The sequence below is a fragment of the Rhinichthys klamathensis genome, unplaced genomic scaffold (genome assembly GCF_029890125.1).
Source record: "Rhinichthys klamathensis goyatoka isolate OS25496 unplaced genomic scaffold, OSU_Roscu_1.1 h1tg000436l_1, whole genome shotgun sequence".
In the NCBI taxonomy this organism is placed as follows: Eukaryota; Metazoa; Chordata; class Actinopteri; order Cypriniformes; family Leuciscidae; genus Rhinichthys; species Rhinichthys klamathensis.
In genome coordinates, this window is record NW_026606932.1 from 1,398,763 (window position 1) to 1,411,639 (window position 12,877).

Below are 12,877 nucleotides of genomic sequence, written 5' to 3' on the forward strand. Positions count from 1 at the left end.
TTTCACTTGGTGCTGGTGTAAACATAATAAAAAGACTAAAAGACATGATAAAGTGACAAAATAATACAAAAATTGTTTAAATTTGATTTACACACATTAATATTTATATATGTGGTTACATAATAATGAGTGCAGCAAATGGTTTGAATGGTTGAATTTCTGCAAGTTAGTAAAGCAGTACCATGGATCATAAGTTGGATACAAAACTATCAAAAACAATGTTGGAAGGTGTATATGGTCAATTTCTGTCTTTGCTACATATCTGTATTTTAATATAACGTGTATACTATTATTTATTTATTAATATTTTGAGTTAGATTTTATTTGTATATTTTCAGTTTTCATTTTATCTTAAGTTTTAGTAATTTAGTTTTGTTCATTTGTCATTTTATTTATATATATATATCCATTCTGTTCTTTAGCCTTTGAATTTTAATCTAGTTATGCACTGACTGACCTCTGTGGGAAAGTAGAAAAGAATTTTCTATCAGACTGTTCATCAAGCAGATCTATAGAACTTTTTTTTTCTGTTCTGTGTATTCCCATGTCAAGAATGTGACCAAGACAACATTCTGTAACGTGAATGTTACGTGCTGCTTACTCAAACTCAAAAAAGTATGATTACTGTGTTTGATATTACTGACAGGTAATTTGTCAAAGACAAAGAAGATACTCCAGTAATTGTTTATTGGTTTTGTTTCCTAGTAAGTGTAAAATATAGGTCAAAGTTTACACCTTGCAGGAATTGATACAAACATATTTTTTATAATTAAAACTTGTTTAAAATGACCATCACATCTACATAATAACATTAGATGAATATGCTATTGCTTCATCTTCTAATGTATTATTTTATATCTCAATTTGTATTATTATTATTATTAATAGTAGTTGTAGTAATATCAGTATTTCTTTTTTGCCACTTTTTGGTTGTAGCTATTGTGTTTAGAGTAACCATTAGAATAACGTAGGCTACTTTAAAATTTACAAATAAAAACGAATCAGGCAACTTCAAAGACAGCCTGGTGCTTACCAGGAGCAAAGAAGGCCCTTCATGGGTCCTGGCGTTGCTTAGAAACGCGTTGTTGTCGTGCATGTTCACAGTGAATTTTCTGAAACCAAACCGAGATTTTTCATCACAAATAAGCGATACTTTCTCGTCTATAATCCAGCCATGATTGTGAACAAATTTACGACGAGCCCTAAATATATCCGCCGAAGATTGTAAAACAATATTCTGCCGTAAATATGTATTTAGGGTAGTTAGTTATATAGCTTGGGTAACAAGCTAGCTAATCTGCTAATTAACGTTAGTCAGATAGCCAAAGCAATAACACTGTCGGGTTGTGTTTTGGGAATGTACCATTTCATTTGCGGTTTGTTTTACGAATTATTGCTTGAAAAGATTAACTAAACGATATCCATTGAGTTAGAAAGCGTGTGATGGAGTAAAGCAGTGCTGTGTGGTCAGCTGTCATCTAATCCCGCTGTATTAAGAGGCTCAGAGTTTAAACTCCTGCTGCTGCTTCTCTAGTCTAGCAATGGACGCAGGAGGCATTTCTGATCTGGACCTGGAGAAATATGACGCTGATGAGCAAGTCAAGATCATCTGCCTCGGAGACAGCGCTGTGGGCAAATCCAAGTATGCTCAATGTGGTTCTGACACTAATGGAGTAGCTGTGTTATTGCTTTCATGGTGACAATGAAATTTGAAAAATTTGCATCTTTCATATTAATGGTTTTCATATCTTTTCAGGCTTATGGAGAGATTCCTTATGGATGGATAGTATCCTTTGACATCATTATGTGTGTGTATACAGTATATTATCTACTGTTTGAATGTGTGCATGTGAGTGTGTATCATCCCCAAGATCTGCGTGATCTCTCTCTCTCTGTGTATGTATGTGAGTGTATCGTTCATTCTCAAAGTTGACAGGTTCTTAATGAAATGTATCAGTCGGCCTCAGCAGCTGTCCACCTACGCGTTGACTCTCTACAAATACAGCACAACCATCAATGGACAAACTATACTGGTTGGTAAGTTTGGCATCAAAAACTGTTATTTTAGTATACAAGAATGGAGCAATTTGCTGTATTTTATTTTTTTGCAGTTTTATTATTGAGACATAGCACATTTTTGCACATAATTGACCTTTTTGAGGAAGTTTCATACACTTGTCTTATAAAGAATTAGAGCTGCACGATTCTGGATAAACTAAGGGTTCGTACACAACAATGATGTTCTAAAAACGGAGACACAAAGGGAAAAAAACGGAGACACAAAGGAAAAAGTTAAAAACGGAGACACTTAAAAACGGAGACACAAAACTTAAAAAAAAAAATTAAAACGGAGACACTTAAAAACGGAGACACAAAGCTTAAACTTAAAAACGGAGACACCAAGGAAAAACTTAAAAACGGAGACACTTAAAAACGGAGACACAAAAATTAAAAAAATTAAAAATGGAGACAAAACTTAAAAAACTTAAAAACGGAGACACAAAGGAAAACTTAAAACCGAAGACTCTTAAAAACAGAGACACAAAACTTAAAAAAAACTTAAAAACGGAGACACAAAGGAAAACTTAAAACCGAAGACTCAAAAGAAAACTTAAAAACGGAGACACAAAACTTAAAAAACTTAAAAACGGAGACACTTAAAAACGGAGACACAAAACTTAAAAACAGAGACACTTAAAAACGGAGACACAAAACTTAAAAAACTTAAAAACGGAGACACAAAGGAAAACTTGAAACCGCAGACCCTTAAAAACAGAGACACAAAACTTAAAAAAAAAATTAAAAACGGAGACACAAAGGAAAACTTAAAGGGCACCTATTATGCCCCTTTTTACGCCCCTTTTTACAAGATGTAATATTGGTCTCGGGTGTCCCCAGAATGTATTTGTGAAGTTTCAGCACAAAATACCCCACAGTTAATTTATTATAACCATTTGAAAATGTCATTTTTGGGGCCTGTTTTAAAAAGAGCTGTTTTGGTGTGTACCACCTTAAATGTAAATGAGCTGCATATCCCCGCCTAAACAGTCGGTAGAACCAGAATGGCAGAGAGTGAGAGACCCGCTGTTTTGTATGGCATTCAGCCGTACATGTTTGAACCGGAATCAGACACAGATGATGAAGAGACTCCGGCAGAAGAAACACAAATGAGAATGGACCACGACGTCTCAGAATGGTTATTTGATACATTTATGTACTTATAGAGTTGTAATCGCGTCCCCTTTGCAATTATGGATGTGCAACACACACACAGACACACACAAACTGTGATAACGTTGGCGCAATTTTTTGAAACTACAAACACAAATACTGTAACGTTTGCTACGTACAAACGAAATTACATTTATGCGAGGGACCTGTTGCGTCATGTTTACATTACTTGTCGTACAGGTGCTTATGTGGCAAATGTGAGAAGATGGCTACAGAACATACACAGTTTTTAATACAATATCTTTAAAACAAATATTTATAAACGTGTGGTTACACACTAAACAAACAAGGTTTAAATTATATACACAGACATCCTACGACGACGACAACAACTTTAGATGCATTTGTTGTTGAATTGGCTTACATCGACTGAAATGACTATTTGCTCAAAAATCATAAAATACACTTACTTCTTTTGGAGGTGACGTTGGATCGCGAACAGCAGGCAACGATCCACACTTGAGGATTAACTTTGAAGCAAGACCTGCTTTGAATTGACCCTCGTTCACAAAACAGTCAGTCAGAAAATGATTCGCGCAAACATAAACGTATTTTGGAAGTTTAAGTGGCGCCTTTCCTTAGTAAATAAAATCCATCCACTGCGTTTTCAGTGGCTCTGATGTCGGAAGTAAGTGAAAACTAGCTAGCTACTATGTACATTATTACATCCCACAACAGAACACTTATGTTTCTTAGGAGACATTACCGGCTGTCGTTGAAAGGGCGGGGTCTATGCCAAAACCACAGTGTCAATCAAACCACGTCGGTGGGGCTTGCGCAATTCTACGTCACAAAGCACCGAATCTTAGAACAGCTCGTTCTGAGACAGTGCTTATGATTTATTGAGATTGTAAAAAAAACACTGGGTGGATTTTTATCATTCTAGGGTGGTTTTGCTCACACACTGCCAACACACATTTATGTTCAAACACCATGTAAAAGTGAATTTTGCACAATAGGTGCCCTTTAAAAACGGAGACACAAAGGAAAAAGTTAAAAACGGAGACACTTAAAAACGGAGACACAAAACTTAAAAAAATTAAAAATGGAGACACAAAGGAAAAACTTAAAAACGGAGACACTTAAAAACGGAGACACAAAACTTAAAAAACTTAAAAACGGAGACCCTTAAAAACGGAGACACAAAACTTAAAAAAACTAAAAACGGAGACATAAAGGAAAACTTAAAAACGGAGACACTTAAAAACGGAGACACTTAAAAACGGAGACACAAAACTTAAAAAACTTAAAAACGGAGACACAAAGGAAAACTTAAAACCGAAGACCCTTAAAAATGGAGACACAAAGGAAAAACTTAAAAACGGAGACACAAAACTTAAAAAAATTAAAAACGGAGACACAAAACTTAAAAAACTTAAAAATGGAGACCCTTAAAAATGGAGACACAAAACTTAAACTTAAAAACGGAGACACTTAAAAACGGAGACACAATACTTAAAAAAATTAAAAATGGAGACACAAAGGAAAAACTTAAAAACGGAGACACTTAAAAACGGAGACACAAAACTTAAAAAACTTAAAAACAGAGACCCTTAAAAACGGAGACACAAAACTTAAAAAACCTAAAAACGGAGACATAAAGGAAAACTTAAAAACAGAGACCCTTAAAAACGGAGACACAAAACTTAAAAAACCTAAAAACGGAGACATAAAGGAAAACTTAAAAACGGAGACACTTAAAAACGAAGAAACTTAAAAACGGAGACACTTAAAAACGGAGACACAAAACTTAAAAAACTTAAAAACGGAGACACAAAGGAAAACTTAAAACCGAAGACCCTTAAAAATGGAGACACAAAGGAAAACTTAAAAACGGAGACACAAAGGAAAACTTAAAAACGAAGACACAAAGGAAAAAATTAAAAACGGGGAAACAAAACTTAAAAAACTTAAAAACGGAGACACAAAACTTAAACTTAAAAATGGAGACACAAAATTTAAACTTAAAAACGGAGACACTTAAAAACGGAGACACAAAACTTAAAAAAAATTAAAAACGGAGATACAAAGGAAAAACTTAAAAACGGAGACACAAAGGAAAACTTAAAACCGAAGACCCTTACAAACGGAGACACAAAACTTAAAAAACTTAAAAACAGAGACACTTAAAAACGGAGACACAAAACTTAAAAAACTTAAAAACGGAGACCCTTAAAGTCGGCATGAAATCAAATTTGACAAATCTTCTTATATATTTATATATTTTATATGTAATATTGTAGTGTTTATTATAAATGATTTATCTGTGCACTTCATTATTTTTTTTAATTCATGTACCCTTATAATCTTTAATCAAATACATTACCCTTCCCTCCCCCCTCGAAACGACCTCTCTTCTCTTTCGGTCACGTGTAATGGCGAAAGGGTGCGGCCAGAGCCAATGAGGGTGCGGCTATCGGTGCACGGCCTCTCAGAGAACCTGTCAGTGTCAGTAACGGTGGGGAGTCCGGTGGAGAGAAATCCTCCACAACTGAATGTAAACTGGCATTCAAATCTGCCGAAAGGACGAAATCAAGCCCCGCCCTAAATTTTTTTCTAATTTCAGAAGCCGCTTCACTCGGATATACGTCACAACAAGGAAAAAATTACAATCTCAACTTCTGTTTCATGCCGACTTTAAAAACGGAGACACAAAACTTAAAAAAACTCAAAAACGGAGACACAAAGGAAAACTTAAAAACGGAGACACTTGAAAACGGAGAGACTTAAAAACGGAGACACAAAACTTAAAAACGGAGACACAAAGGAAAACTTAAAACCGAAGACCCTTAAAAACAGAGACACAAAACTTAAAAAACTTAAAAACGGAGACACAAAACTTAAAAAACTTAAAAACGGAGACACAAAACTTAAAAAACTTAAAAACGGAGACACAAAGGAAAACTTAAAACCGAAGACCCTTAAAGGGATACTCCACCGTTTTTTCATATTAAACTATGTTATTCTCTTATCTAAGACGAGTTGATACATACCTCTCTCGTCTCAGTGCGTGCACTGAATCGCTCTGTCGGGCGGAGAACTTTGAGAGCAGTTAGCTTAGCCCCATTCATTGTATATGGGCCAAACAGAGATGAAGTTAGAAGCGACCAAACACATCCACGTTTTCTCTATTTAAATATAGTTACACGACCAAGTATGGTGACACTAAATAAAATGTGGCGCTTTTTATAAGCGGGTAAAATGGATAACTATAATGTATGGCGGAATAGCACTTATTGGGAGCACTTCGACTCGGCGCTGTAATATCTTCACTCGTGAAAAGTCCTCTCCCCCTCTCCCTCTCCCTCCGTCAACTCTGCACAAAAAACTACTAGGCTACTGCAGGCGTGCAGGTCACGTTGGTTCTATTGACGGAAATGACAGGGAGAGGGAGAGGGAGAGGGACAACATTGTTGTTCATCGCGTGAACAACATTGAAGCGCGGGTTTCGGCGCCGAGTCTATTCTGCTCGCGCTCAATTAAAGTGAAAGCATTCTTTTGATGGACAAAATAAATATGATTTGACCCCAAAATGCACAGAATTTGCACGTCTGGTGTGTTTTAACAAGAACTGAAGTAGCCAGGCTATGTCAGAAAAGAAAATTAAGACTCAAAAATATTTATAGAAAATAACTTGTTTTTATTCCCAATCGTTTCCTTGCACATGCTCCACTTGTCCTGTTTAGCCTGGCTGGACATGTGTCAGAGAGAAAAACTGTTTGAGAAATATAACTTGCCATTGATGTACAAGTGATTGCAATAGGTGTGTGTGTGTGTGTGTGTGTGTGTGTGTGTGTGTGTGTGTGTTGAGAAATATATACTGCAAGCGTAGGCTATATTTATTTTATTTTTATTTGTTATTTATATATTATTTTATTGCCATTACCTGTTTAGTTGGATATTGGATGTGAAAAGGAAATGGTTCTTCCATAACACTGCACTTTAGATGTGTGTGGATTTCCCACACCAGGAGTAATTTATATAGTTCTATTTTATAGCGATTATCTGTTAAAAAAATGTTCTATGCAAAATGTTCTATTAAAGAGAAAATAGAAAATAAATATTTGTGTCTGCTGTAAAGTGGTTTAAAAAAAGGAAATCGGAATCGGCTAAAATCGGTATCGGCAGGTCAAACTCAAGAAAAATCGGAAAACGGAATCGGCCTTGAAAATTGTAATCGGTGCATCTCTATAAGATTGTGTTGGTGTTTGAATCGAGATCACGATCTTTTAACGATTAATCATGCAGCTTTATAATACAAGGAGTTTTAGTTTAGTTTTCATGTTAGATGAGCAGTCATGCCTTTGTGTATCCAACCTGAGCACTTATGCACTTGTTTAACTTCACCACAGATTTCTGGGATACTGCAGGGCAAGAACGTTTTCGAAGCATGCACCCATCTTACTACCATAAATCTCATGCCTGTATCATGGTAAGAGAAGAGACGGTCACAAAACTCTCTATTGTTGTTATTCTTATTTATATACTATTATGGTATTTATTAAAGGGGTCCTATTATGCTTTTCCACTTTTTCAACTTTAGTTAGTGTGTAATGTTGCTGTTTGAGAAACATCTGCAATATTACAAAGCTCAAAGTCCACTCCAAAGGGAGATATTTTATTTAACAGAATCCTTTTTTCAAGAACTACAACGAACTTTTGGACTACAACACGATTTCAAAACAGGAAAATTAACCAAATTAGTTTTGTGATCGATTACTGTTTGTATTACCTTAGTTTTCAGACAAATATCATGATTAAATAGTGGATAACATTGTATCTATAATGTATATTAAGAAAATTACAACAACATACCACTCTGAAATGTCCTGTGAAATCCGTGCTTTCAAAGTCTGTGCATTAAATCCGTTCTGCACAATCCTAGTGTTGTTAGTTTACATTGTCTGGGTATGAATCAGGCTTGAATTGGTTTGAAATTGACACCATCCTTAATATGTACATTAGAGAAGAACTCACAGTTATGGAGGGGCGGGACGCTAAGCGCTGCCAATCACAACACACTAGGCCAGCTAACCAATCACAGCACATTTCGTATTTTGGAAAGAGGGGCTTCATCGAAATTAGCGTGTTCGAGCCAGACTGGGGAGAGAGGTGCTGTAATAATGTAAAGTATGTGAAAAAGAATGCATTTTTTGAACAATCAAGTATGAAAACATTCTAGTAGACCCCAAAAACTAAATCAAGACTTCGTTAAGTGGCATAATCGGACCCCTTTAATGTTTTGAATTAGGTTTTATTTTCTATATTTAAAATTTTAGTCATTTTGTTATGATGACCTTTGTCATTTGTTAGTGTCAGAATATTTCTATTTAGGTTTAATGTATGTTTATTTCGGTAACGCTTCCTTTTACAGTCCTGTTACCCATGTACTTACTATGTACTTATTATAGTAATTATAATTACTGGGTAATAACTAGGTAGTAACCCTGAACCTACCCCTAAACCTACCCCTAACCCATGTACTTACCTTATATTAGCCAGTACTTTCTAGGTAAGTACACTGTAAGGACACGTAAGTACTGTACTGTAAAAGGAAGCGTTACCTTTATTTCAGTTTAAATTATTATAGTAATTTAACCTATACTTATTTTATTTCAGTTAGTTGACAAGGCAACAGTTCTCATTTGTTTTTTTAAGGATTAAAAAAAATTGGATATCTTATTTGTATGTTTTCAGCTTGATTTCAACGAAACAAAATAACAACCCTGAAATTACACATGAATCAGCAAAAATAAATCTTTATTCACACACACACACACACACACACACACACACACACACACACACACACACACACACACACACACACACACACACACACACACACACACACACACACACACACACACACACGCACACACACACACACACACACGCACACACACACACACACACACACACACACACACACACACACACACACACACACACACACACACACACACACACACACACACACACACACACACACAGAGTATATTAGTGAGTGAAAAATAAGTTGTGGCTTTTTGTAACTGAAAACTATTTTGAATGCTTTTCATTAACAGTAGATCTCAAAAAAGCTTTCACAAATAATCCAATTGCTTTTGCCAGGTGTTTGATGTCCAGAGGAAAATCACATATAAGAACCTCCCAAATTGGTACAAAGAACTCCGAGAGTACCGGCCTGAGATTCCATGTCTGGTAGTCGCTAACAAGATAGATGGTACATTTCATATGTCCTTTGTGAGATTACAGATAAGAGCATTATTAGTCAGAGTTTGTCTTTGCATGTCTCTAATCTTTTGCTCTTTTATGTGTTCTGCTGTTTCAAAGCTGACATGAAGGTGACCCAGAAGAGTTTCAACTTTGCTAAGAAACAAGGTCTTCCCTTCTACTTTGTATCTGCTGCTGATGGGACCAATGTGGTGAAGGTAAGAATGGAAAACAGAGCATCCTAGACAGACAGATCAACAGTTATCAGGGGAGCATTCAGTAAATAAAGCTGCTATAGCATACTGAACTCTCAGAATTTTAAAAGTAGATGCCACAGTCCCTATTGTTTTGCTGGGATGAAATTGTATGCATCTTATAATAGAAATTATTAACCCTACATTTGAAATTTTGCTGTAATTTTCATATAAACTAAAAAACAGCCAGTGGAACATAAAAACACTGAGTGCACCTTTACATTTAATTTAAATTGATAATACATGTAGTTTTAAAAAGAATAAGCACTTAATTGTATAATTTTTGACTTGCAGATCCATTTGTGGAATAATTTTATTTAGCTATGTGCCTTTTTACACCTGGTCACTTCATGCGTTTTGTGCTTTCTAATTTGTTAAAACGGTTCCATTACACTTGGCCACATAAATGTGTCTCCGCAAAACAAATATAAATCCGTTCTTCAATTCCCGTGCTAAATGCAAATTTAACAGAGTTCAAGTCAACATAAGCAACAGATATGAGCTGCATTTTATTTTTCATCAGCTAATATCAAGATCAAAGACCACAATAGGAGAGAGAGTGGCATAAGCACTGGTAAGATAATTAAGTCTCACTACTTTTAATGAAGATGATTGTGTGTTGAGTGTCTGGGACTTACTTTCGGTTTTATTTGTGGCAGTTTGCGGCGCGTTGGCTTGCTGAAGAGATACTCCGCTACTCATCTGCGGTGATGCGTGTTGCTGTAGTGTTGTCATATCTGGCTATAGAATGTCATATAGCCTATAACATGCTCTCACACATTTATTATTTAACATTTCGGTTATTTTTCAAAGTTTACATACTGTATGTGATTTCAAAAACCAGATGCATTTACACTTGTCCAGTTTAGTGATTTGAGTGATCGGATTTAAATCCGTCTTGAAAGCGTTTTGGAGGGCATTTACACCTGGCTTTTGCTCGTTCGGACAGCTATCTGATCAGAGAAAACACATGAAGTGACCAGGTGTAAAAGGCCCTATGTGTTCTAGGGTTAAAAGGAAGTCCTTGGTCCTGCTGTGTGAAGTTCTAATGTTCTGGGAATGTTTCACAGGTGTTTAAAGATGCCATTCAGATGGCTCTGTCCTACAAGAAGAACTCCAACGACTTTATGGATGAAGTTATGAGGGAGTTAGAGGTGTGTGTGTGTGTTTGAAGGTGCTCTTGGTGTGCTCTTCATGATGATGCAATTTACTGATTATATTCATGTTATTTTGCAGAACTTTGATTTAGAGAGTAAAGAAGAAACATCTGATAAAGAAGAGGATACTCAAGAGGGAAAACCAGACTCCGCGTGACCACGTCAGATTCTTCATCCTCTTCTTTTCTCATTCTCCGCTGCTTCTGGAGTTGTACTGATGAGTTCCTTAAATCATGGCTGTCCTCTCACTGTCCTGAGCATCAGAGAGAACTCTACCTCACACCACTGATAGTGTGTGTCTTCTTGAACCTCTAACAGAAATAAATTATGATTCTGTGAATGTACAGGTGGCATTATCTGATGATCAACACCAATAGTTCTGAACTGCTGAACTAATTTGATACAAATTGTGCAGCATCCAGATTTAGCAAAACACCTTTTAGTAATCTACATAGACTTTTTATGGAATGTGAAGCTTTGTCTGTGCCGAATGTAATATAAACATATACATTGCTTGTTATTTTTTTTTCAGCTGGAATATATATATATATATATAGTCCTTGAATTTTTCAGCTGAAATTTTAGGGGAAATATTTATAATCTTTTTTTTAAGTGTAATATTTTACAACAAAAGCACACTTTGTGTAACAACATATTATGTGATGCTCATCCGTATAAATAAAGTAGTTGATCTTTGAATAAGGGTAGCTGATTATACAAGATGAAGTATTTAATAATTACATGCAGTTTTAACTGCAGTTTTTAGGTTTCATCATGTAAAACTAGTACACTTAAATCTGCAGGACTGTTTGAACTGCAAAAAGTTAAGGGATTTAAATTGTGAAAATGTCAAAATGGCTATCAGTTACACACCTGAAATATACTCATTCCCCTATACATTTATATTTTTTAACCTAAAATTTTGATGGAAAAAAGTTTATATCCATTTTATTTGTCAACTAAAGAGTTATATATATATATATTAAAGAGATTTGTTGCAAGCGTATCTGAGAGCAGGATAAAATCTTTTTGGGAATTAATGAGAAGACAGCCATGATGAAAACTCAAGCATATGAATGTGTTTGTGTGGATGTGACAGTCAGGGCAAAGAAGAGAGCTGAGACTGCTCTGAATGCTCACTGACGTTTACACACTGTCAAGTTACAGTCAATCGCTATTGACTTTTGTTTTAGAATGAGGATGAATGGCAGATTACAGCACAAATTCCCTTCGCCAGCGAGTTTGGCTGACAGGCAATCTGACCAATCATAACGCCGAATCCACCACTTTGTCAGACAAACAAACCAGACAGAGTTAGTAGATTAACATCGGTGAACTTGAATTTAAACAATTGTGTGTATTGACATCTTTCCGTGGTTGAAACAACATACGCCTTCTGATGTTCATTCATGTTTATTTCATGCTATAACTAATAGGAAGAGATTTTTGGTTCATGTGCCACTTGAACTGAGGCGCTACAGCGATCTGTCACAATACAAAGAGCCACAACACCGGTATTTATTGTTTGAATAAAAAAAAAAGACAATTTGAAAGCTGAGACTTTGTTTCATAAAACGTCTGCCGGCGCATTGTCAGTGTCCTCTTTGCCCTGCGATATATTTCTCAAGTAAAGCATTTGATGTTGACTGGTACTCTTTTATACGTTAATGACATTAATTAGTTGACGTTCACAAGACAATTAGCTGAAAAAATTCAGCTAATCAAAAATGTATACGTTTTACATTTGGAAGAGAGGTGTGCGCACGGTTTAGGTGCGTACGTTTGAACTCTGAATCACACGTACGCACAAATGTAGGGCGGTTTCTACGCAACATTTTACAAGTGAGGCCCAGGGTCTTTGTGAAGGTTCAAATTGGGCATCTCAAAGAGGGTGAAATGGACATGCAGGGCAAGTATAAAGCATTCATGTGTCATGTCCACATGCAGCTGTTTGATAGTCTGTCCAACAAGACTATAGGTAGTTCCGGAGTCAATCTGTCAATTATGTCTGTCATGTTC

The 12,877-nt window shown here is 35.8% G+C and overlaps 1 protein-coding gene across 1 annotated transcript; it reads left to right on the forward strand.

The window, feature by feature from the left end:
- The first annotated feature begins 922 nt into the window (after positions 1-922).
- rabl2 (RAB, member of RAS oncogene family-like 2) lies at positions 923-11,110 on the forward strand. Its single transcript, XM_056235998.1, has 8 exons — positions 923-1,642; positions 1,757-1,786; positions 1,958-2,037; positions 7,584-7,663; positions 9,346-9,457; positions 9,568-9,665; positions 10,772-10,855; positions 10,938-11,110. Exons 1-8 carry the CDS (start codon positions 1,542-1,544, stop codon positions 11,013-11,015), a joined length of 663 nt encoding a protein of 220 aa, XP_056091973.1. The 5' UTR covers positions 923-1,541; the 3' UTR covers positions 11,016-11,110.
- The last annotated feature ends 1,767 nt before the right edge of the window (positions 11,111-12,877 follow it).

Coding starts and splice junctions, on each gene's coding strand:
- rabl2 (XM_056235998.1), top strand. CDS start 1,542: ATGGACGCAGGAGGCATTTCTGATCTGGACCTGGAGAAATATGACGCT. Junction 2,038..7,583: donor TGGACAAACTATACTGGTTG/GTAAGTTTGGCA, acceptor ACTTCACCACAG/ATTTCTGGGATACTGCAGGG. Junction 9,666..10,771: donor ATGGGACCAATGTGGTGAAG/GTAAGAATGGAA, acceptor AATGTTTCACAG/GTGTTTAAAGATGCCATTCA.